At 36.0% G+C, this 26484-nt stretch overlaps 1 protein-coding gene across 1 annotated transcript in view; it reads left to right on the plus strand.

The window, feature by feature from the left end:
* Positions 1-26484, plus strand: part of GALNT2 (polypeptide N-acetylgalactosaminyltransferase 2) — a 101912-nt gene that overhangs the window by 59633 nt on the left and 15795 nt on the right. The window contains exons 3-10 of the mRNA XM_085315493.1: positions 815-968; positions 5577-5675; positions 6242-6309; positions 7258-7323; positions 10694-10815; positions 16760-16847; positions 20654-20741; positions 21819-21922. Of these exons, the coding sequence (XP_085171619.1) occupies positions 815-968; positions 5577-5675; positions 6242-6309; positions 7258-7323; positions 10694-10815; positions 16760-16847; positions 20654-20741; positions 21819-21922 (789 nt within the window). The remainder of the gene's footprint in view (positions 1-814; positions 969-5576; positions 5676-6241; positions 6310-7257; positions 7324-10693; positions 10816-16759; positions 16848-20653; positions 20742-21818; positions 21923-26484) is intronic.

The raw sequence follows: 26484 nt of genomic DNA on the forward strand, positions 1-26484 counted from the left end.
TGTCACTAGTGTTCCTTTAGAGGAAAGGACAGGCGATTTTAAGATGCTTGCTAAGTATCGTACTTTGGTTTTTATAGCCAGAGATGGTGAATGTTCTGAAACTCTGTTCCTGGAGGATGGGTGTTAATTTTTCTTTCAATTTTAGGAATACCAATTCAAGTGTTACTATTGGTTACATAATAAAATGCTGCTACTTAGAGAAATTAATTTGTGAATTTCTTTTGAATGTAAAGAGGATTGCAGTATATCACATGATTCATATTGGAGAGCTACTGCTCAGCCTATATAAGATACTGGGGTTTTGTTCATTTTCCAGAATGATGTCTTATACTTCTAAAAGACCTATTCCTCAGGTAGGTTAGATTAAATTATAGATAGTTGCATTTTACTTCTGTTATGAGACAGTCGTAAATTAATTGTAATGTCTTTGAAGTCTAAACTGAATCTCTAGAAATAAATGCATCTTGGGTAAAACTGTAGCCAGATCATCTATCACCTTAATGTGTATGGATACACAAAGGGGTTTTTAAACAGAAGTTGTGGAAGTTTGGGTGAAAAAACTTTAGCTGAGATGAAGCATGGTCTAGTGATTACACTTGAATAAGCAGATATCTATAAAACTGTTTAATTTCACATTAATTTGCAAGGTGTTCTAGAGCAAGTTAATGTACAGAAGTGAGTGTGATGTGCTCCTCATGATATTGTTGAGGCTTGAGTACTTGCAAAACCAAGACCAAGTGATTCAGTAGTTAATCTGAATTGCTGAATTCTGTTCTTTAAATTGCAAAGATTAAATCTTGTTTTTCCATTTTAGGGAAAGTTCGATGGCAAGACTTTGATCAAGATGCGTATGTTAGCGCTACCATGGTGCGATCTGGTCAGGATCCGTATGCCCGTAATAAGTTCAATCAAGTAGAAAGTGACAAACTGCGAATGGACCGAAACATTCCTGACACTAGGCATGATCAGTAAGTACCAAACTGAGCTGTGTTTGACTTTGATTAGCCATTTTTTAGATTTAGGGCTTATGAGCAGCAGGTGTTTTTTCTAGAGCAGGAGCTTTTCAGCTTTCCATATGATACAAATAGTGAACTGTGGTGTGATTCTTAAACAGTAGGGTAAAAAACTCTGGATCTTGTTAAGATTCTTCTGTTTCTATGACTTTCATTGGTGTATGTTCTGTATCCAAACTGTTGCTGAGTAAGATGGTCTTTGTTGCTGTTTGTTTGATGTTTTTTTTCCCCACGTTCGTAACTGGGTTTTTGTATTAGCTATGCTCTGTTGATTGACACYTCAGCCAGCACAACTTCGATTAATATTCCTGCAGTAAAGCTGTCGAGAGGCAACGAGCCACAAACGGAAATACAGGAAATTCCGTTTAAGCAAAATAAAAAGGTTTTCTTGCTGTGAGGGTGATTGAGCACTGGAGCAGGTTGCCAGGGAGGTAGTATAGCCTCCATCTGAGGTGATAATTCAAAAATTTCTGGACAACCTGCTCTAGCTGCCCCTGCTTGAGTACAGACTTTAGACTAGCTGATCTCCAGAGTTCCCTTCCCATCTCTACCGTTCTGCTATTCAATTTTTCAAAGTGTGTGGAGTCTCCCAACACCTAGACCTGAARGGAGTTTGTTCATGCATGCCTGAAGAACGTGGGACAGGTTTAAACTTCAAACACTGAAAACTTTTACTTGCACAAATTCAGAAAACACTATGCTTCAGAGCAAGAAAATTACTTGATTTTTATTAGAGAAGACTGTTTTATTAAAAACAGTTTAAATGACTTGTTTTAGTCTTGTTTAAGGAGAATTGATTAATATTAAAACATTAATTGCTCATGACATCAATAATTTAATTAAAGGAAATTAGTTTGCAACTTTTTAAAATTAGGCATTCATTCTCAAAGCGCAGAACTAGCCAACAGCACATAGTTAATGTGCGTAAATATTACTGCAGTCAGGATGAATGCACTTCCACAGCTTTAGAGGTAGGAGTGCCTGGAGGAGACACCAGAGGGAGATAAGGAAGGTGCTTTTTTTCTCTTCTATGTCATACTTGATTACAGAGCTTTACAAAAGACTTGTATAAAAATTCAGACATTCAACATGTCATTTTAAATCCCATGTATAATAGCATCTTTTTTGATTCCTTTAAGCAGGTTGTGTTGTAGATAAAGTAAAGGAAGTCTTATGTAACTGAGCATTAATTGGACTGTGAAGGAAGAAGAATCCAGTGTTTCATTTTTTGCTGTGAAAACACTGAAAAGCATGATGCTGCCTACAGAATACTGAACAGTTTTATAAGGCTTTTGAGTTGTCTTCATCACATGCATTATTTTGCACAGGAAATCCATTTACTGTTTTTAGATGAGATATTCCTTTTCAGTAAGAGCAAAGCTCAGCTACCAACTTTTTGTAAATTCTAAGATTAGAGTATTCTGAATTTTAATCTCTGAATTTGTAAATTCTGTGAATATTCAGCATCTTCTGGATGGGTCTAACATAGATAAATGCTTTCCTTTGAGATGAACATTGAGAGATGACAGGAGACAAATTACAGTGATTTGTTTTAACTGTTTCAGTGTTGTGGTGATATGCTGATATCTGCTTGATATTTTTCACTAAATGGACTTAGAACAACCCTGCAATTAGCAGAGAGGCTTTCCTGGAAGAAGGCTGCACCTATGCTGTGCATATTACTTAGACTTTGTCATAGAGGAGATTTAACTGCCTATCAGTCTGTAAATGGTCCCGTAAAAGTTAGTTTCTTTCTGTTTTAGACAAGGACAGTCATTGCAAAAGTTGAAAAAGTCGCATGAGATATTTGTGTGAGAACTATTTAATAGAAAGGGCAATAGCTATGGGAAGAATGCTGCAGATCTGAGCACGTGTCACTTCGGTGCATGTTGTTGTTTTCAGTAAAATTAGAGGTAACTAGGATGAAACTAGCAGCTCCACAGGAGAGAGTATTTTTTTTCTTTAAAAAAATCTGGATGAGGCGACACTTTCTTGCTTAAGCAGCTTTTATGAATTCATGTGTAAAGAAATCAAATTGATTTTAAAATAACTGCATAATAACTTTTAATTGGTGAAATTATCTAGACTGTTTAGAAGCAATTTATTGAGAGTGTTTTTGTCAAAATATATTTTCTACTTGTAAAATTTAGTGCTGTAACYTGAGGAAAAGGTCTAGTCTACATGCCAAAAGTGATGACATTGTTGCTTTGATTTGTTTACTTTTAGCTATAGCATTTATTATTGTCATAGCAGAATAGGAAGAGTACTACAATTGAATCAATCAAAACACAGATTTTTGAAGAGCTAATTCTAATATAAATCAGTCACCTTTAAAATATACAGTGGAAAACTTTCTTATGGTTACATTCTTGCTATTTGGAAGTCTAGAAATCTTGATTTCTCAGTCAGGAATTTGCAGTAGTGTTTTCCTCTTATTTTTTCTTAAAAATAAGACTTAATTGCCTGATGTAATTCCTCCTTAAGATGTACTCCGGCACTTGTGATCTCTTCACAGAAGAGAGCACTTATTTTAACTACCCCCCTCCCTCCAATGCATCTAATCTAACATCATGACTTACTGGCAGTGGACTCGAACAAAATTTACTCACTTTCATGACCTTACCTTACTTAAAATGGATTGATACAGTCTTTGAATAATTGTTGTAATGCTATAATATGTAATCTTTTGGGGCAACCTTGGATTATTGAATGTGACATTTGACATAAAATTTAATGGACTTCTATTTCAATGTTACGTATTTGTAGTATGCTTCTAGAGCTTCTAGTATGTGCACAGATTCAGATTTTCAAATTTGTTATTTAAGGCAGATACGATGTTTTTTGCTGCTGGAACTTCACAGACAGATGCTCAAGTTTGAGGAGTTTAAACCAAGCTGATTGATCTATGCAAGTGCTTCATGTGATAATTAGATACATAGTAAGCTCACCTGTCAAAACAATTTGTAGGTTAGCAGGGAAAAGGATACCTTTTTCATATTGTAGGCATTGGTATATCATAGTAGCTCAATTTCTTACAGTTATTTAAATGTATTCCCAGAAGTTTGCAATAGAAGAGTCTAATTCTTTGCTTTCCAGGAATGCATAAAGACATGTGGTGGTTTACTTCAATACTGGATGCTAGTGACAAAGCCATCTTTGGTATCTCTCAAACACCCACCATTTGAGAAACAAAGCTAGATACGGCCTTGCTAACCTGAGACAGAGCGTTGCAGAGTTGGCATGGTTTTTTTTAGTTAGTTTTTTTTTGGTTTTTTTTTTTCAGAGTGAGTGAGATCACAGCTACACAATGTTTTGTTTCACTGCAAGCACTAGTATTTGTGTGACATTACGGATGTGCTTTTCTGAAAACACCTGGGAATGTGGGCAAGGGGAAGAAGCACGCTGCTGCTCGCTCTTCTGTTGCATGGAGTTGTATCTGGTGGTGTTTATGATGCACGTCAGATTCCGCTGTCAGATGCGGAGAGGCCTTTTATATAGGCAGATGATTTGTTTTAAAACTTACTAGGAATGTAATACTCCTCCTCTTTCCTTAATAGTTAGTTTAAGTATTCTGTGGAGTATTATCAGAATTATTTGCTGAATTTGCTGTAGGTATATGCTAAGCTAGCCAGGTTTGTCCATTCTGCAGACATCTAGGCCTGCTGGAACTCTACCCCTGATATTAATTAAAGGGGATCTAAAGAAATTACAGCAATACGTTAGACCAGTGTTCATTCCTACAAGAACAAGGGTCCTTATCTTGACCTATCAGACTGTGATGTTTTCAGCATGAGCTCAATGTGCAATGCTTTCTACTTCCGTTAGTTTTTGGTACAACTATTAATGGTGTTTTTTTAGGTATTTTTGTTGATGTGTTTAAGCAGCTTAATTTTATGTAGCCCTGCATGAGTTCAATTATTCTGGATTTTTTTAATGCTTGTATATTAATCTTGGACTATGAGAGAGAATGAAAAAGGAGTTGACTTAGATGGAATTCCATTATCATTATAATTTGGATGGACTTGGTTTAGTTGACTCAAACGTCTCACAAATAGAATTTTTTTAAAATCAGAATTTGAAAAAAAAAAACTAGCTGTGACTATTTTATGAGCAAGACCAGGATGCTACAGTATCYTTAAAAATGGAAAGAAAGGCAGAAACATGCCATTCTAAAGAGGAGACTTGAGGCAGCCTGTGAACCCATGGTTCTTATTAAATGTGCTCCTTTACTTAGACTTAGTAAATGGCTTTACTGTAAAACAAGTGCTCTTTCATACAGAATTGCATGGAAAGTATATAGTGTACTGCAGTGATGATAGTCCTGGGACTTTGCTGAACTTACCCATGTCTGGCGCTGACTTCTTCAGTCTATTGTGCACCAAGGCACCTCCCAAAACTGACAGAGGAGATGATTCTGGTCTCAGATGAGACCAAGACATCTCAAGACTTCCTAAGCAGATGTAGGGTATGCACCAATTTAATAGATAACAGCTTCATGATGAAGGCTGTCTGCTGAGACTTGGGTGTAAATATTATGTTTAAATAACAGTGTTTTTCTTTTAGGTGTCAACGGAAACAATGGCGGATAGATTTGCCAACCACTAGTGTGGTGATCACATTTCACAATGAGGCAAGATCTGCTTTACTTCGAACTGTTGTCAGGTATATCTAAAAGACCTTGATTGCCCTAAAGGCCATTCGTTTGTGTCAGATAATAGCTTATGACAAGGGAGACAAGTAACAGTCCATAAAGTTTTTCTGCACTATTTACATTGTCTCCAGTTCTTAAATTCTGAAATTATTAAAAGACGAACAAACAAAAAAAATCCACCTTCCTCTTGGCTGCAAATGCATGAAAAAGGATGGAACCAGTTACTATAAGATGTTTGGAAGTGTAGAGTTTCAAGATGAGAATTGAAAAATTTACAGAAGATGGATTCTTATTGGTTATTAAACTTAAAGGTCTCCATAAAACTTCCATAAAACTGCCATTTTACAAATTTTCTAATSTACTGATTTCTGGAGGCTGGAAGAGTTTTGTGGAGATGGGAAATAATTTTACCTGTCACTTTTATTACACACTACTTAAGAATAAAGCAGTAGCTGGTGTTGAAGATATGATACTGGACTAGATCAAACTGTGACTTAACAAAACATATCTGTTCTTATGACATTGTTATGGAAAATGAACACCACTTAATAGTGAATGGCTTTTCTGTTTGTTTCAGTGTCCTTAAAAAAAGTCCATCACATCTTATTAAGGAAATCATACTGGTGGATGACTACAGTAATGATCGTAAGTCCTTTCACAGGACCCAAATGTGTGTGTGTGTGTGTGGGGGGGGGGGGGTTGGCTGTTCATTTGCTTGCTTTTTTAAATCTCCCCACTGGAAGAATTTCTGTAGACACTAGTAGATGACTTAGTGGAGAAGTGGTCACATGAATCGCAGTTTGATAGGACAGGGCTAAAATCTGGTTTTATTGCTTCTGAATTTGTCATTGTGGAAGTGTGAAGAGCTGATAACATTTGAGGTATATTCTATTAGTTACTACTAGCTGCAGAAGCAGAGCGTAAGGTGAGAGCAACCTTTCCATAGCATGTTCTCTGATGTAAAAATAAATAAATAAATGAAACTCCTAATACTTGCACCAAATATTTTGTAGCACTGCTTTGAATGAATACTAATCTGTCTACCTTTTGGAAACAACAGATCACCACCACCCTTGATTTATTTTGTTGTTTTTGTGCTTTTAATAGTACTGTGCTATTCTTGTACTTAACTTCAACAGTTGAAATGGACTCAAGGATCGCTTTCTAAGGAGTTAATGCCTACATTTTCATTGCTATTTATAGTGAGGTTGATATATGTTTAAGCCTTAATGTCAGTAGAGCGCAAGTCTTTGTCATTCAGATAAAACAGTTGTTTATAGTTAAATCCCATAGAAGTTATTTTACACAATGTAACAGTCTAAAGTAAGCATAGAGAATAAGCTTAAATAAAAATAGTTTGTGTAGAAGTAGCTTTAAATAATGAGGGTAGTAATCTTAGTATGCTAACTTTTGTCTTTATGGTGAGATAAGAGGGCGTTTTTTAAGTATCTTTAAATTATTTGCAACCGTAAGCACTTTCCCTATTGTTTTTTTCCCTGTATTGAAGACAGCCACTCTTATGCTTTACAGTGGATATCAAACTAGGTCTCAAAGTTTGTGGGGTTTTTTTGTTTGTTTGTTTTTCTTTTTAAGCTGAGGATGGTGCTCTCTTGGGAAAAATTGAAAAAGTGCGGGTTCTTCGAAATGATCGCCGAGAAGGTAGGCTTAATTTGGTTGGAGGAAGGAAGGTATGAATTCCACTGCACTACCTTATCTGTTGAATTTGATTAATTCTTTTAAAAGAACATTGCATTGCTCAGAGGAGATTTACACTCTAGAAATCAGCTTACTAGTGGAATGGAAGAAAAATATTACATATTTGTGAATAAAACAGCTATGTTGATTAATTTAGGCTTATTGCTTGTTCATTGTATATTGCTGCCTGTCACAGAGAAACCAACTTGAAAATCCCTCTCACCTTCAGTCCCTCCATTCTGTCACTGTACTTTGCTGAATCCTCTGTTATGCTACTCCAATTGTATGTAGGTTTTCACCGTAAATGAATGTCATACGATCAAACTGAAAAATAACCCTCTTTTTTATGCTATCCTTAGTGGGGATCATTTTAATGATGCAGTTGGCAAACAGCCCGGCAAACAATTTGACAGACTTGACAGGGTTGGAGCAGCTAGGAGGGCAGGAACAAAGTATTCCAGTTCTGCTAAAGCCGGAGTATCGTGTAATAAACTTGCCTTACTCTTCTTTGYCTTTTTTGCTTTGTGAGTTACTGTCTCATATCTCTGAGCCCTTCAGTCAGCAGCTTCCTGACCATGGAGCTTAGCATATTAGATATACACAACTGTTGTTCTACAGCTGTTTAAAATAAACTGAGAGCTGGCAGTTGAAATAGCTGACTGAATTAGCAGATATGTGCTTGCTTATTTTTATAGACACACTATCTTCTAGGCTGCCAGACTGGTCTTGGGAACAGCTAGAAACATTAGGTTGCCAAAAACTAGAAGTAACATGCACAAAGCCTTTGCTGTCCCATAATTAAAGTTATTACGTACTGATGGATGCTTAGTGCTTGAATAAGTTGTTTGAAATATACCTGTGAACAAAGGCTTGTCAGAAAAGCAGGCCTTTTCTGACTTGCCTTGGTTACAGGGCTCTGAGTAAGTTGATGTCGTTTAACCGATGAACATGACACTTAATGATTGAGATAATGTGGAAACTTCTCTCTCTTATCTCTCGACTTTTCTCTTTTGGTAACCAAGTATTAACTCTTGACTGTACTTAAGCATGAATGAAAATTCAGTTCACCTATTCATGCGTACAAGATACGCATCAGTATATCTGAAAATGTAGTACAGCTTGACATCTCTCACTTTGTCAGAAAACAATAGCTGCTAAATTGAAGGCACAGTATTAGCTCACTTGGTGGTTTTGTGAGAATAAGATAAAAACTGTACTCATTGGACCTACTATTCTGTTCACAAAGTTTTGCCTAAATATATGCATATATGCCACCAGGTGATGACTTTAAAATGGAAATGTTGTAAGACTTCATTTTAATTGCTAGCTTATTCAACATCTGCCTACACTTGGAAACAGAAAGTGAGTGTAAGCTCAAGCTTACRTCTTACAAACACATACAAATGAAAACGTAAGAGAATCAGTGAAATGAAAGAGTGCATAAGACACTAAATGTAACAAGTTACTATGAGCAACAGAGGAAAGCAATGTGTGTTAAAATGAAATATAAATGGAAGATTTCTGTGGTGGGGAGCTAAGACATCAATGACTGTTGCTTTCTGAAATATGTGATAGTAGCTTTTGGCCTCAGAACTGTAGGACTAGAGTTAGTCATGGGAAATGGAGTATTTTGGAGAATGTGGTGGGTGCTGGTATAAATGTTGGGGGAGAACATTCTGGACTCATTCTGTCATATGGCTGAATGTGATTACAGGGGACTTAGTGACCCAAGTGGTCATTTTTGTATCTTTGCTTGGAACTTGAAAGTAAGGTTTGATTGGTGTGAGTGGGTGTTATTTTTGTTTGTTTATGGAAGTGGAGCAAGACAGTAAGTTCTAGAAGAACGCATGTTACAAATAATGAATTCAGGAAAGAGCATTTGGAGAAGTAGAATGAACGTAGCCAGTGTGCTGGAGGAATAATTTGATGTGAAAAAAATGGAACAAAATAAGTACAAAGGTGGTTGATGGGAAACCAGCACAAAGAGCAGCAAGGTATGGTTGACAGCCAATGCGTAACAGGTGAAATAAAGTAATGAGACAGAGCATCACCAAAGCACGGATCTACAAGAGACAAGTGCTCACGTTTGCGAGATCATACAAGGACCCTAAAGCAGTTGTTTAGTTGCTGAATATCAAACTGAGCAAATGAGTCTASCTTTTTTTCTTTTAAGCTTTTTGTATTCTGTTTGGTGGGATCATATTTTGCAGTTTTATTTGGTAGCAGAGATGGAAACAAATGAGGTTGGAAGAAACCAGATTTAGAGGGAACTGATGTAGAAAGAAAACAAATTAAGTAATTCCTTGGCTTTGATTTTGAGTGACACTAAAGTCAATGAATTGTGGGCAGTTGCAGAGAAAAGTAGGGAGGAAACTTGCAAAGGGATGAGAGGAAGTTGACTATTTTCTGCTTTTGAAGGACATGGTTGGATGTGTGTAAATGTAGCAAGGAACCCTATGGGCCACTGAGGTCATTCAAGGAGCAAATATTAAAAGGGAAGGAAGGAGGGAAAGAAACAGGATGAATCTGTGAGGGGAACTATGTATTTGAGGGAGATGTATACAGAGGAAGAGAACCTTCTGGCTTTACCAGACGTTTCCTCTTAAATCTTAGCAAGGAAGGCTTGTGGGGTTTTTTTGGTTGGTTGGTTTCTTTTAAGAGAAAGAAAGAATTGTGAGAAACAGGAAAAAGGTTGAAAGAGGGGAACAGGCTCTTGGGCGTGAATTAACATAGCATGGTTTGAAATGATTCCAGCATTTCTAGAAGGAGTTGAGGGAAGAATGGACAGACTGTTCTGATAACTTTTTTAACTGGGGGGAGAGAAGGCAAGCTGCTTGATATTTTCATCAGTCCTGATGCAACTTGATTAAAAATAGGACTTCTTTAAATTGACCCAATAGTAATCCTTCAATTAGTACTACTTTGACATTACTAGCCTATCTGCTGTTGTGAATATGTTTCTGACAAAATGAGTGTGTTTATTTTCAGGATATATGGTAAATAACACTTGTCAATATAAGTGATGTTTGTCTTAAATATAGGTCCAGCTGCATTTGTATATCATTGTTTTAAAAAAAAATGCTTAAATCCTCCTTAAGTTGGAACGAAACCTGTGGACTAAGGAGCAGTAATTTAGAAGCTTGCTGGCTTCRTATTCTAAAGTCATTTAACTGGATTGTTAGCTAGCATCTGTTTTTTAGAACAAAACTTCTGTGATTGTCCTGATTGAGTAAAAATAATATAATTTATGGCTAACTTATAATGTGGTAGTGTCTCATCACTGTTGATTGTTTTCCTCCCATAACTACTGAAACTCTTTTTCTTCGTGTCTCAGGCTTGATGCGCTCCCGTGTCAGAGGGGCAGATGCAGCACAGGCAAAAGTACTGACCTTCCTGGATAGTCACTGTGAATGCAATGAACACTGGCTGGAACCACTTTTGGAAAGAGTAGCTGAGGTTAGTAAAGAGTTCTTCTAAAACAATTTCTTGAAGTAGCTTTTAAATTTTAAAGCAGTCTAGTATGTGCTACATTAAATTAATGCATCTTCAAGATTTTTTTTCCTCTGAAATGAGATGATGGAGATGTTCTGAGTGTTCTATGAGTAAAACTCACTTTTTGTTCATTTAATTCATGAACATAGGAACATAAAATGTGAACATTTATCTTTCCAAGCAATTAAAATGGATACTTCTTGAATCTTCAGAGACCTTCTCAGCAAGTGCTGGAAATTTGTAGAGCGAAGCATACTTCAGCTTGACTAACACCATGTCAATGTAATTCTGTTTACCTGAATACTTATACCTCACTGAGATTTGATCAAGTAATTGGAGAGGGGTTGAACAGTGAAAGCAAAATTACCAAGGAAATTTATGGGGGCTGTATGCTCTCAGCTTCCATGAAAATAGTGCTAACAATTGACAGCACTGAGAATGCAAATACACTGTTTTCTGTATGGGTTGGTTGCACCTGTTAACTTGCTCCAGGAGAATTCTATCAAAGTGAATCACATGCAACTTCAGAAAGCACTGTGGAACACTCAAGACAGGAGAATTCTTCTTAATTGTGTTTTTTTTCGAGTAAATTTCCTATTTAACTTGATTTAGACTTAAGAATTTATTTGAAATGGTTTTGCTAAGCTACTCTATCTTGTTAATGTCTGGTTCCTCCCTTATCCTCTACACATTTTTTTTTTTTTTTTTTTTGCATCGCTATCAACTGGTGACTGGTTTTGCTCCTTCTGTTTGGTTCTGTGATATTTCACTGTGTATTCCAGAAGTACTCCAAATAGCTAGACACACCAGCAATTAAAGTCCTATTTTGGAAGAGAAATAACTTCAGTTTACTCAAACTTGGACACTAAGGTACCTAGAACCTCCACAGGACTTAGTAAGATTAACATAACATTTCTTTGTATTTTTCTGCCTGTTTACAATGTTGTAGCTTTATAAGTGTTGAGGGAGTTTCTGTATAACTTAAGCAGGAAAACAGACTTGAAATTTTGTTTATATTTTTATACACACACACACACACACACACACACACACACACACACACACACACACACACACACACATGCATTTTATATATATATATATAAAAAAATCTCAGAAGGAAGTGGAGAATGCTTTCTCCTAAACCACTAATTGACTCTAGGATGTGGGGGAACTGTTTTCAAGTCTATTTCTGTAAATGACTTGAGTTATCTACTTGAGAAATTGAAAGAGAATGATAGTTTAGGGGTCAGTACAACTCTTCTTTAGCTGGACAGACTTTGCCCTTTATCCTTTCTCTGCTCTAGTGTGTGGGGTTTTTCTGTTTTTGTTTTTTTCTCAAAGCATACTCATTTAGTTTTCTTTAAAACAGATACGGAATCTTAAAAAAAAATCTTTTTCGTCATAACAGAATACAAAACCTTTTGTTAAATTGCTGACAAGTTGATGAAGATCCAGCATTGCGTATGCTGTACTTGATGGGAGAATCCTGGTTCATGTTTTTGCCTTGTGCAGCAGCTGCTTTTAGCAGCACAGGAGCACTGAAATCTTTGAAAATTTGTTCCTCACAACTGTCACACTAATTATGTATGTGACAGTGAATAGTTTTCAGCTGTATGAATACTTTTGTACTCTTAGTAGTTTTACATACTGTTAAATAATTGATGTAGAATTCCAGTTTACTTTTAGATAAAGGGTAAAAATACCATTTTTATTTCTTTTAGAAAGGGAGGTTTCCCTATCAGGCAGGTATGGGGTTTGAGTGATTAGGGCCTGCATATTGTTTATATGTAGTATATGATAGCTCTTTGTTATTTTATATAAATGAATTGATTTTGCTTACAGTGCAGACTGTATGTAATTTGATGTTTATTAGAAATATTTTCTTAAGGATTTCAGTGGCAAGAAGCTGAGTATACATAAATTCACTTCCTCTCTGGACTCGGAAGTAACTACTTCAAGTTAGGGCTGCTACAAGAAGTGCAGTATTTTCTGATGCTCTTGCTTCATCTGTTCTGTATTTGGTGGAAAGTTTTCCAAGTTCAACAATTACCCAGCTGGCATTGAATTCTGTGGGAGTTTGGGGGGCATGCTTCTGTGATTTTTCTGGRTGATTAAACAAAAAAAGTCCTATCTTCTAGAAACACAATCTGAATGGAGTCAGTTCTACAGTATAATATTGGGTGTACTGTGACCGTACTTAAACGAGAGGTCTAAGACAGCTTTCTAATGCTAGGAGCACCTGAGGCATCAAGACTCTCTTCAGTTGAAGGATGATCCACCCCACAATTTTCTTCARGATGGTTCCCTAGTTAATGTTTATTGACCATGCTTCCTTAGCATTCCTAGGAGTGTTTGACAGTGCCAGGGATTCCTYTTCAGCAATTTGAGGAAAAAGCTTAAAGCAGCAAAAACATGCATTAAAAAATGATAATTTTGGAGTTCAGAACATACTGATACTTGTGTAAACTGGAGTTGGTATGTCTGCTCCCTCCTGCAGAATCACTGTCTGCCTAGTTCCCTAGGGCTGCCTTTATGCTCTCCCAAAATTTTCTTAATTTGGATTGGTTAGGGCTGATTAAACCAGGAATCAGCAGATTTTAACTCTTTGTACCCCCCAAATGTCAACATAATCAGAAGTATACAATCATGAAAATATTGATAATGTCTAGCTATTTCCTGAAAGCTTTTTCTATTTGGCATTTTCCATTTTCTATTTCTAATCACTGTGATGCATCTTCTAATTTTAATTTTTTCTTGTATAACCAATGTATTATATGGGTGGAACACACTTGATATAGAATTTAACTACCTACCTGTTTTCACAGCATAGCTGTTAACTCTGGTATCACTTTTGGAAGATAGGTTTAAACAAAGATGGTTTTAAGTAGAAGAAAGGACTAAGATTAAGGAATGATATGCATTTCTCTTTCTSTATTTGTTTCACTTTGTGACCTTGAATGAGTCACTTGTAGCTGGCATAGCGCTCAAAGGATAACATTCATATTTTCTCTCGAGTATTGTGAAGCTTAATCTTTGACGTGTCTAGAGATTTTTTTKGGAGATTGTAGGAAAAAGCAGTGTATGGAATCTTGAGGATAATTCTGATATTTTATGAGAATAATATACTAATCTAACRCTCTATAGAGTCTATGTAACCTCCTTACTGAATACGAAGATGAAATAGTATGCTACAAATTGGAAATTCCAGACACCAAACGGTTGCAGTATTCTCAGACTGTTTCTCTCTATCTTCACCAGGAAGCACATGTTTTTTTTCAGTTGTGTGTTCCCTTATAAATTATGACCTAAAACTTTGAGAATAAAGCAGGTGACTACAAAAGCAAGAATTCTTTCTGCTTGTGCTTTTTTGGTTTCCAAAATGACATCAACTTTCTATTATCATAACACTATAGGTAAATAATTATGTTACTTTAGGGCAATTTAGCAGGAGTGGTTGTGCAGAGACTGCATGCTCTTTTTAGCGCACTGTCTGCCTTACCTACTTAACAGAGCTCTGCAAAACATTCGCTTAAGAATACACAAATGTTTTACCTGCTTTCCTAAACAAATCTGTAGTTTGAAATTATGGAAGAAACAGCATGTTTCTAAGCCAAAAAAGTGTGGGTTGTATGTAGGACTGAATRGTCAGAACCTGGGTATTTGTGTATCAGAGAAATAACTAAATTCCAAAAATCTGTTAAGCAGAGCAAGTGTTGCTAGCCTGATGGTGCATTGATATTGKTAGAACTAATCAGAATTAGCAGTGGCTTGGGGAAATTTCAAACATGGAGAGACAGAACGTGCTACCTGTTTGCCGGGCATTGTATGGAGTGGAGATGAGCTGAAACCTAACTGAAGCTCTGCCTAATGTAACAGCTGGCTGTTTAGGAAGCTTTTACTACCAGGTTCAGCTGTACCAAGCAGAACCATTTGAGGAAATGCAGATTTTTTTGAGGAAAGAACTAGCAAAAATAGTTGTTTTGCTTTTAAGTCACTTGTTGATGGGTATATTGTGAATTACTGGATGGATTGGGTGTCTTCTGTCTCATAAGTAGAGGAGTTTATTARTTCTGTCACTGTATTTAGAAATGTTTAAAGGAGGAGGAGGACACTTAGACATAGAGACAGTGCTTTGCAGTTAAGGTATAGTAAATCATAACTGCCTCCCAGGTAACACACTGTCAGTAAAGCCATTGTACATATCTAGACTTGAGGCTATGGCTAGCAGAAATGTGAGCTGAAGATGTGATTGGTAGTGCAGCAGGACAGGGGGTGGGTTTGTGTTTTTGTTTTTGTTTTTTTTTTTCCCTGCCTGTTCCTATGTTTCTGTAGCRTGCTTTAGACCAAGCAGTACCTAGTAGAGGACCTGATTAGATGTTGCATGCTAAGTTATGTTGTATCCCTTAGAGGTGTATACTTGGTCTGTATGGCATAGCTGAAATGATAGTTAAAAGGAATGTAGAAATCAGTAATGAACAGACTGAGATTTTAGCTGAAGACACAACTAGGAATCTCCTTTTGCCTAATTACAAAAGTTAGTAACCTTTTTCTTACTTACATAAAATGACCTATAATATGTGAAATGGCTGATTTGGGCATACTAAAGTCAATGTTAATTTAGAAGTTAATTTTCAATAAATGAATACAAGCATTTTTAATGTCCTAACTGGACCAACCTAAAGCCTTTTGACTRAAGGAGCCACTTCTAAATCTCTTGCTATGAGCTTAAGTTATTCTTATAACAGTTTGGTACCAATCCATTCTGTATAGTACTGATTAGCAAGGGAGGTAGATTGCTACACCACTGTCTAGACTGTTTGAAGACTTATTTATGAAATAGGTTCTTAAAATAACAAGATTTAGACTGACAAATTTTTTAACCATGAGAACAATTTTTCTGTAACARTTATCAAAATATTTCCTGCTTATTAACACATTCTTTATATTCACAGAATTGATARTATACTATTCTGAATCTCTGATCTCTGAATGGAGAGTCAAAGTTCTGTGACATTTATTTTATGCTCTAGTAAGATTTTTGACAGTGTTTGATCAAACCACGACTGTTTAAATGAAACTGCTATGCTTCGATGTATATAAAAAAGAAAAAACTTTTTGAAGTACTTTATGGAGAGGAAATGGACTGGCCTAACCATATTGCATTTGTAATGTCATGAGTGTCTTTTTTTTTAAAAAAAAAAAAAAAAAAAAAAAAAGGAAAAAAGAAGTACTCATTCTTTGTGATCCTAATGGATGTATGTGGAATTGCTGGATTTTTTTTTTCCTGTTAAAATTATTTTGACAAAGATGTCAGCTTATGTAATAAACATTGGTCAGAGTAGTATATAATACCATGTTCAGAGAGATAAACATGGTATCTGTACCACTGGAATCTTGGCAGCCAGAGATTAATAGCATTCATTATTTTAAGAGGGCATTTTTTTAGGTTCTCTATCTAAATATCTGACTGTGGAGAGTGTTTTTCTTTTTTTTTTTCATAGTGTGGAATGAATTAGCTTTAACCTAACACTATGCTGACTGTAAACAGGCTTAAATGTCACTTAAAAGTTGAAGACAGCAGTGTACTGAGTGACTAGAGATTTGCTGTGAAAATAAAAACTGTCTGCCTACTTCTTTTCTTTGGACCAAGTCACAGGAGAAGGATTACTTATAGAAAAGTAGTCTATAGATAYAGGCTTCCTAGCTATAAGGCGTTGCTTCTACTTTCTGAAGCAATGGTGAGCAGTTCCCTCTGAGTGGCTATTTAGCGCCATAAGTGAAAACCAGGAAAAGTTGGGGAAGAAGTGTTCATGAAATCCTGCTGAACTGTTCAACATCTCATCCTGCCTGAATCTTTATATATTGATTTCATTATTTCAATATTACTTTCTAATATTTATTTTAGGACAAGACCAGAGTTGTGTCTCCTATTATTGATGTAATTAATATGGACAACTTCCAGTACGTGGGGGCGTCAGCTGATTTAAAAGGCGGTATGTACCTGTACTGGAATACAAATAAAAAGAAAGCATCAAGAATCAAAGCTCATAATCACTGCAGTTGTGGAATGGGCAGTTAACATACTGTTCTTCCCTTTCACATATCTAGTTGACCTTCTAATGGCCAGTTCTTTCTAGGTTTGATTTGAAATTGGCCTTATTGTCCTTTACTTTGCAATAGTCTGCCTTTATTAGACTAACTCATAGAAGTTTATACTGCCATTTACCAGTGTGCAAGACTCACACCAGCGTTTGTAGGATTATTTATATGTGTCAGAAGCAGCTTGTGGCGGAGTTTATCATTTGCTTTTTAGATAAGTCTTAATTACTCTCTAGTTTAGAAGCCCATCAACAATGCAGTGCCTATGAGGTTTTTTCAAGATGCCAGTTTGCTTAAAGAAGAAAAAACTCTTCTAAATAAGCAGAAAGCCTTCAAATGTGTTTAAGAATGTTTTTGTCAGTCATGATCTCTGATCATGGGTAGAGTAAAATGTGACCTTGAAAATCTGTAGTGGTTATATTATTACTGTTATAAAATTTTTCTTTTAAATTCTATTTAAAGTGCTATAGTCTTACTGTGTCTGGTGTGAACTGTTGACAGCAAGCAGTAAAAAGCCCTGTGCAACACCTCCATCCCCACCCTCAAATTTTCCCTTCCCCCTCTTTCCATCTCCCAAAAGGGGAGTTGGGGTCYCAAACAGGAGCCCAAATGCTAAAATCCTACTCATGGCAAGTATGTTAACTGTTTTTTGTTTATTTCCACTGTTAGCAGGAATCTGGCATTTAAAACAGCGCTCTCCCACTCCTCACCCTCCTTGCTAAATATCTTTAAGTAACTGTTCCCTTAACTCTAGAAACTAAAGTGTCTGCGTAACAGAAATAAGATGAGGTACAATATGGAAATTATTCAGCACTGTTCCCACAGTGTTTCAGCTCTTTCTGGATGGGCTGTCTTGAGTGAGGAATGAGTTTCAAGCCATTTAAGCCCATTCAGTCCTTGATATACCAGTCCTTAACTGACTACCAAATGTTCATYTTAGTTTACTGGAATGAATGTATATTTGCATAATGTTGCCTATGTTTCAAATTCTAGCCAGTGATCTGGAGGCAAGAGGTTCTCTAACCTTCTAGATAATGCTGTAAAATCAGTATTTACTTAARCTGAAATATCTCATTCATTAATATAGATAACACCTACAGTGAAAGTATTTAAAATATGCTAATATATAATTCCATGTTATTATCTGCGTGCTAGCTTTATTAAATCCTGAAGGCCTTCATCCAGTCTGTTCATTATACTGCAAGTTCTGGAAATCTCTGTACCATTATGTGGCTTCTGCTATTGTCCATAGTATGAGGAGCAATTCTTGCACTGAAACTTTAGATTGGTTCATGTGGGATTCATGCTCTGTGATTCCTCCTAGTCAGAATGGGAGGAGACAGATTATTTCACTGTTGCTGCTTTTCTATGTTTCATCAACTGAGCTATGTTTCCCAAATTTCTCTGCTTTTTAGTACTCTTCTTCCCCTTGCCCCCCATACACAATAGGAAGWTTCTTTAAAAATCCATGGAGCCTTTATACTTTTGGACTGGGGAGTGAGAAGTCATCTTTTTTTAATGTTAACAATAGAAAGTTTGCACATACCAATGTTTAAAGTTATTTGAAGATCTGCTGAAATGCAAATAATATATTCCCAGTTCCCAGAGGACAGATTACCACATTAGAAGCACTACTGCATTTGGCATCCTGGGATGTTTTTGCTGAGGCCAAATCTAAACATGGAAATCAAACTATGCTTTCAACCTTAGATCAGTATCTGTGGCTGAAGCATGAAGAGTTGAGACAGCTGGGACAGCATTTGTGCCTGGTCTGTTTTGAATGGGCTTAATCACCCAAGACAAGCAGTCTAGCAAATTCAACAGATTTTAAGAGGACAGGGCTGAAAAAATTCCCAAGTGTGGTCACTACTGAATCTGTTCACTTGTGTAACAAAATCGTGGGGAGGGTTGCAAAAGTGCTCCTTCTCTGAGAAACAACTTACTGGAATAAATTGTAGCTAACTGAGATCTGATTATGTAGAGTAGGCCATATCACAGAGCTTATGCTTAATATAATTTCATAATAATAAATATGAATAGAAGAATTCATATACACTTGTCTTTAAAAATCCTCCTTTTACAGTTACTGATACTGTCTCACTGAGTGCAGATATTTTTTCCCCAGGGTCAGTGAAAATGGAGGAGGAAAACAGTTTTTATGGATAGACAATTTGTATGCTTGTTCTGAGTTTTGTAGTGCTGTGCCATGTTCCAAAAGAGACCCCTTGTGTTCACTAGAGTATATGTAACTTTATCTCTCTACTGCTTGTGCTCTAGAAGAGTACTTCTAGTCTTCCCAGATGCAAGCAGTTTTACTGGGTATGTAGAATGAAATGAGGCTTTCTAATAGGATGGAAATATTGAAGTTCATTTTACTTTTCATGATGGAGGTTTTAAACTACTGTCAGTTGCAACCATTTTATTGTGTAGCTACATGGAGTTTTTGAGTATTCCATAAAATGTTATATTGTAGCAATGAAAGGCTGTTTAAATACTCAGATTTGTAGGAGAAAGTTGGCATTTATGTTGTAGGGACTGCTCAGGATATCTTCTCTATTGTGTGATGTAAGTATGTTATGGATTAAAATGGAAACTGTTTAGTTTTTAACTATCCAAACTAATCTCTACTATGCAGACAAGCATGCAGACAAATTGGTCATACACTTGTAACCGTTTACTTTTTGGGGAAGTGGGAAAAGATAAGTTAATTGCTCTACCCCTCTAACGCTGGGGAAAGGAAACTATTGACATCTGTGTAACAGAAATCTGGAAATCATTCATTACATGACCTCACAGATTCTAAATGCTTTTGGCAGCAAGCAACCAGTGTGAGGCAGATTTGCTAGCTGTATGGTTTTTTTTAAAGATGTCCGTACTTAAGGGTGTAAGCTAGGTCAAAAACTGTTAATGTTTTCGTTATAGGAAGACCGTCTTATATCTGCTAGGTTTCTTGTATTGTTGCCAAAGGGAGCTAGTTGTAAGCGTGTCAGGCAGCATGCTGCTGTAGAAGGCTTGCTGGTCTTGGCTATTCTGGCTATTCTTATGTTTTTCTGTGCTTAACTCAAAAGGACCATACCAGCTCTCTGTGTGCATGCACACATGTATGTACGTCAGGGGAGAAAGCTTTTTAACAGTAGGAAAGACTGATGAATTAAAATAAATGTTAATGGAGTAAGTTGGGAATGACATAACCTGTTGTGATCTTTATGATTGGAGAGCTCCTGCTTCTAGAGAGGAGTACGAAGAGCGCTGTAGAGACTCTGCAAACAAAAATATGTGGGCACTTGACAAGATTTAAAGTGTAGTTGTACAACAAGGGCTGTTGAGAGCAATTGTAATAGGTAAAAAGATCTTTGTATGGCATTTTGTTTGACTTAAGTATATGGAACACTGGATTCATAAAAAGCTTTTGATCCCTCAACTGTGGTGCTGACTGAGTTTCTTAAATTGTGTAATAGATGGAAAGAATAGAAATCAAAGTTATTTTCCACTTGAGATTACYTCTGTGTTGTCCTATCCAGCGGCTTTTCCCTTCATCTGGAATCTTGCTCATTTTTCTCCCCCCAAATTTATATAAGTTTAAATATTTGATTTATTTCTAGTTTAAAGTACAGTTCACAGTGACTTCAGTAAATGTTATATTGAACAATGCCCCTGCCCTTTTTAATGTTCTACCTTCTCTGACATTTTCTTCTTGAAGGCTTCGATTGGAATCTGGTGTTCAAGTGGGATTACATGACACCAGAGCAAAGAAGAGCGCGTCAAGGAAATCCTGTTGCTCCCATAAAGTATGTCTGCACCACCACTTCTCCTCTTGAAAGATAATGCTGTAACTTTTTGAATAAAAGAAACTTATTGATTCATCTTCTTAGGACTCGGTAGCTGTCAAACATCATCACTGCAAATGGAAGTGTTGGTTAGTTTATTTTATGAAGACTTAAATGTGTGATAAACATTGCTCCAGGATATTATGAGAAGATAGCCTGCAGTGCAGTTTACTACTAATTCTGTTCTGTTCTTGGGTATTTCACTTTTACAGTTGCACATGTTGCTATCTCACAAACAGACTAAAACAGATACTAACAGTTTGCAAGGTCTGAATGGAAACAAAATTAGTACAGTCCCAGAGTCCATTTTCCATCATTAGAATTATAATAAGCGAAGTATTATATAAGCTCTGTCCTTCAGGAAAAAAATATTGATGAGTTTTTTCTTTAAATCACTTCCCTATTAGATACATTTATATTTCAGTATAAATGATATGTGCCTTAAAATATAGCAACTGTATATTTACTAAGTTTGACATAGATCTAGTAACAGATATGAATCTGTTACTAAATAAAGTAAAAAATCATTTTCTCCAGGTGTGATAAGCAGTTAATAGCCTTACAGAATTGATGTGTCTCATTAATTATTTGAACAGGATTATGAGAAACAAATTGAACATTAAAAAAAGTTGACTTCAAAGGACATTTGTCAAGAGTAAATCTACTTAAGTGAATGTATAATCTACTTCAGTRAATGTTTTGTGTTTGAAGTTGGTATGTTTTGAGGGCTAAAAACACAGCATCAGTTCTAATGCTGTGCCCTTAGCACAAAATGCCACCCTTTATAWAAGAAACTTCAGAACCAAATGAGGATTTGGAAGCTGCTTCAGAAGCTGAACATTGTCATAATGCTATACATACCGTAAAAATGTTGTATAATGATGTGCAGAGAATTTGAGAAATAACAGATGCAAAATTAGCTGCCTTCAAAAGCACTGCAAGTTTTTCTACGAGGTATTAACCTTGAGATGCAAATAATAGTTATTTGCCAATTCATGTYTTTCTAAATATTCTACTTAAGTTTTCTTATCTATTTAGGACACCCATGATAGCTGGCGGGTTATTTGTGATGGACAAATCCTACTTTGAAGAGCTAGGGAAATATGACATGATGATGGATGTTTGGGGTGGAGAAAACCTAGGTACGTATATCACCTTTCAATCATTTTGGAAAGAAAAAGTTATGTCTTTGCCTTTACTGTCATGGATTCATTGACTTCATAGCTTTTTTAGCAAAAAGTATTTCAATAGGAGTTAAAATTTAAGGTCACTTATTGACAAAACTCAAAGACTTGTTTTAAAGGGAGAGTTAAAATAAGATGGGACTTGTATGTTAAATGTGAGGAAATGAAAGTATTTGTTCATTATGCGGTTCATTTTTTTCATGAAGGCTGGAAAGTAAAATAGAAAAATTAGAGGATGTAGATGGGATAAGGCTTTCAAGATTGTATTTTTGAACATAATTTCCTTTTCTAATAATATTGATTTAAATGCAATAATGTTTAAATGCTGCCAATTTTTAAGGGTTGTCTTTATATGCTGCTGAGACTTAATCCAGTAAAACGGAACACAGGGGTTCATGGGTTTAATCTTCTTACCTATACCTTAAGAAATCAATTAAATTGTATTTGAAGAATTATGATTTACTTTTGTTATCACTGATTCTACTATACTGTGTGGCATGTAAGCTTAATGTTTGTTTTCATTTTGTACTCTTATTGTAGTCTCACAAGATAATTGTGGTTGAAAAGGCATTTTTGCTGTAACTCCTTATTTTCAGATGTTTTTGAGCAGGGTTTGAGATAAGGGAGAGGACGTCAAGTGAGTTTGTGCTTTGACAGTGTCCTCCTTTGGTCTGGTGGTTAAATTTTACTTCAGTGGAGTGCATTGGCTCTTTGTGTTACAGTATTGCAGACATTTCTCTTCAGCTCCAGTTGTGTTAAAAGAAGGATTTGGAATGGACAGAATTCTAACTCTTTACAACTTCTAGTCTGTCACTAATTTAGTTTTTCAACTTAAAGGTATGTCTCAGGTTTTAAGTAGTGAGTTTTAGAAGATAGTTATAAGGCTTTAGAACTTCCTTATTGCAAACTCTAGCTGTTAAATCCTGAGATACCTTGAACTCCTAACAGCCAGTGAGATTTTTTCATTTACTGAAGTAATGTGTGCACAGAGTATATGCTTGGACTGCAGTAAAATGTCTACTGTAAACAGCACATTTCTACATGCAGAGACAGAAACTGAGCATAGCACTCATGTAAGGAACTTAAATGGTGGAAGAGACCTCSTTGCAACCTAGCTTCTGACCTTCCTATGCAATACTCAAAAATCCCTTGGTATTCTGAACAAGTTATTTTCCGGGTTTCTGATTATTTCACTATTTGGACTGTACATTGTTAAATTATATTTCTATGAATATCGCAATTTTCATTTTTTAGAAATCCTGGAAACTGTTTAGACAAACTGTTATTGCAGTACACTCAGTCTGAGAACTTCTTTTGCTACTATAACATTTAAATATTTGACTAACAAAGCATGTACTTGAGCAGACTCTCTGAATTCTCTTTCTGAGAACTCTGCAGCTGCTTTCGGGCTTTGATAATCAAGGCCTTGATAGGACAAGGTGCAGGTAACAGCACTCACTCAAGGTGAGAAGTCTGCATGCAAAAAGCTGTTTATGTTCCTGCTGTGTTGTGTCCCTCTATCCCAAAACCAGGAGAAGGAAATAAAACTTTAGGGTGCTTTTTCTCCACTTACTCCTGAAAATGCAAAGGCAGTTAGCATAGCAGACAGCTAATGACTTGTTCAGTTAGTCTGGAGAAGCTATGAAAATGAAGAATAAAGATCAAATAACCTATGATTTAATTGGCAATAAATGAGACATGCAGAACATACCGGAAACTTGATGTACTGTTTAAAATGTTCTATGCACTCTTGTATGACCTGTTTATTCTCAAGCATATCTTGGACTGGAGGCTTGGTGCTATATGCAAATAATCTGCCAGATGGACTTAAGCAGAGTGCTTGGAATTACTTCCTRTACTATATAAAACTGCACATTTTTCCTTGAAGCATGTGCAGAACAATGATTAAATTATGTTTTATTTCACATGTGAACATAGGCTTAACTTCAGCAATTTGAAGATGGCCCTGCACTATTTTGCCTACAGTTTAAATTCTAAATTAGCCAAGRGACAGATCTTACCATGATGCTGCAGGGTATCAACGTGGTGCATTTTCTCATCATTATGAAATGTGACTATCTGTGTTTTGCGCTTCAAGCATGTGTTAAGATGTGTTCAGTCTTTCCTTGAATTAAGAAACTCCAATTCTGATAATCTTTACAAATGCTTTTTTGGTAAGCCTGTGTAAGATCAGAGTTCACTGGAAGACTGGATGACTTTTTAAAAGGTTTGAATCCATTTTGAAAATCCAGTGTTTTCTTATGAATTTTGCTAAAGTTAGTTTYCCCATACCTTCTATATCAATTAAATACCACAACAGGAGCAAATCTCTTATTGAGGTATAATACTATGTACTAAAATAATGTTTGACTTGCTGCTTATGCCTTTTTGATGAAATCTAAATTCATTAAAATTTTCAGTGTTAATTTCTTTGATCACTGTTTGTTATAAGTATAGTCAAAAAAGTGCTTTAAAAGAAGCAAACTTGAAGTTTAAATTTCTGTACATTACTTTTTCTTTAAAAATCCATGCAGACTTCAGAAGCCACATTGGTACCAAAGAAGAATTAGCTTGCCCTTCCCTATTTACTAGTCATTAACCTTTTTCAAAAAACTATTTATTTCCACTTATGTTTTTTGAGACCTTTGAGACCTAAGGTGCTTGGAAGTGTGCAAGTTGCTCTGCTTTCTTTAGGGATTTATGGGAGGGGGAATTAAGCAAGTGGGAAAGCATTAACTTAATGTATACAAGAGAGGAAGCTATGAATAATGAACCAAATGCTCACACATGGGCTACTTCTGAATGACTTTTAAAACTGAAATAGCTTTTCAGCATCTACCTATGTTCTGTAGATGATGATGACTTTTTGGATTAAATCTTCAAWTTTTTTCTTTAGAAAAAGGAAGTGCTTTGTGCATATTGCATTGATTTTCATTTTTATCCACAATCTCTCTTGCTTGTCTAATGCAAAAGCACTTTTATTAAAAATCTCTCCATCTTCCTTTTACTAAGATATCTTCACTGACAGCAACATCATCATTCTTTTGGTGTTTTTTGATTCACTTCAGTCTTGGGCAAGTGAATGTATAAACTGTATAACTGCTATATATCCCTGCAAAGGGATATGAGAAAACTATTACTACTATGCTTTCAGAATTTGAGCACTGTGAGACCAAATCTGAGTTGAATTGGTAAAGCTTGAAGGTGTTTATCTAAAAAAATATAACTTATTCTAGTAGAAATATAAAAGCATTTTTGCTTAATAGCTTGTTTAGTTAAAAATGTTGACTAGTCATTTATTGCAAATCCTGATTTTTGTTGTTCCAAGTTCAAAATAATGTACAGGCAACAGTGAAGTCACTGCTTTGAAAAATGTATGGAGAGAATGCCATGCTTAGCTGCTTTAGAAATTAATTACTTTTGCTGATTTCTCATGTTCATTCGACTGGAAAGCCAAGACCATATGGCAGAGACAGTATTATTGTCATTAATATTTTTGGGAGATCATCTGTCAACAGATCTTGAATGCATGAACATGCCTAATTGGCTCTGATACTGCAGAAATGATTATCAAAGTAGAACAAATAGGGAATGATCCTTGTAGAAGCAAAGACCATTCAGAAGAAGGGCAGTTAACTCTCACTGTGAACATTTGAAATGTCTGCACCTCTTCTTCCTCTGGAGAGATCGTCCAGAGGACATACTCTGTATGCTAACCCTTAGTTTTTCCTGATACTTTTGATTTTTGAAGTGTTGCTATTTTTATCATTGTGTGTGTGTAAGGAGARCTTCTGGCACTTACTAAGTCTTTAGACACTGATTTTGAACTAGAGTAGTTCAGTATGTGGGTGGCTTTAGCTACAGAAAGRTGCTGAATGATTGCAAAAAGGCTTGGAACGAAGAGTAGCGCTCAGCAACTGGTTGCAGCTGCTGCACTCCAGATGGAAAGAGGGGATCAGCGCTTCCAGGAGCCCCTCTCTTGTTGTGGTTTTCTTGGAGTGAACAAGCAGAGTTTTCTGTCAGCACTAGGTGACTACTTCTAAGTAGAAAAGTGTGCAAAACCCTTTCAAGATCATCTTTTCCTTCACTGGGAAGGTCAGCTCACCAGCTTGCCTTAGAGGTGTGCTGTCCGTAGCATTCAATTTGCGGAAGAGATTACACTTCTAATCAGATCAAGRCTGACTCGAAGTAATTCCTTCCACTGTCAGTCCTGTGCATTGGTCATCTTTTGTAAGAAGTCAGCAGCCTGAATCTATTGATTGTTTTAATCCTGCCTTGAATTTGTCTACTGTGTTATTCCATCTTTAGCTGAGTAACTTTTGTTAAGGTAGTTTATTAATTTATCTAAGTGTGTCTACTCTTACTTATTCTTCAGCTAAAACACTTTAAAAGCATGTATAGATCTGACTTACTSTGCCAAATTACAACATAATTTTGGATTTGGAAGATGCTGGTAATATCAGATAAGAGAAGATAACCACTTAGATAACCACTTAACTTAGAAGCAAAACTGTTTACAG

The sequence above is a fragment of the Rhea americana genome, unplaced genomic scaffold (assembly GCF_003343005.1).
Source record: "Rhea americana isolate MKP2758 unplaced genomic scaffold, rheAme1 scaffold_43, whole genome shotgun sequence".
Taxonomy (NCBI): domain Eukaryota; kingdom Metazoa; phylum Chordata; class Aves; order Rheiformes; family Rheidae; genus Rhea; species Rhea americana.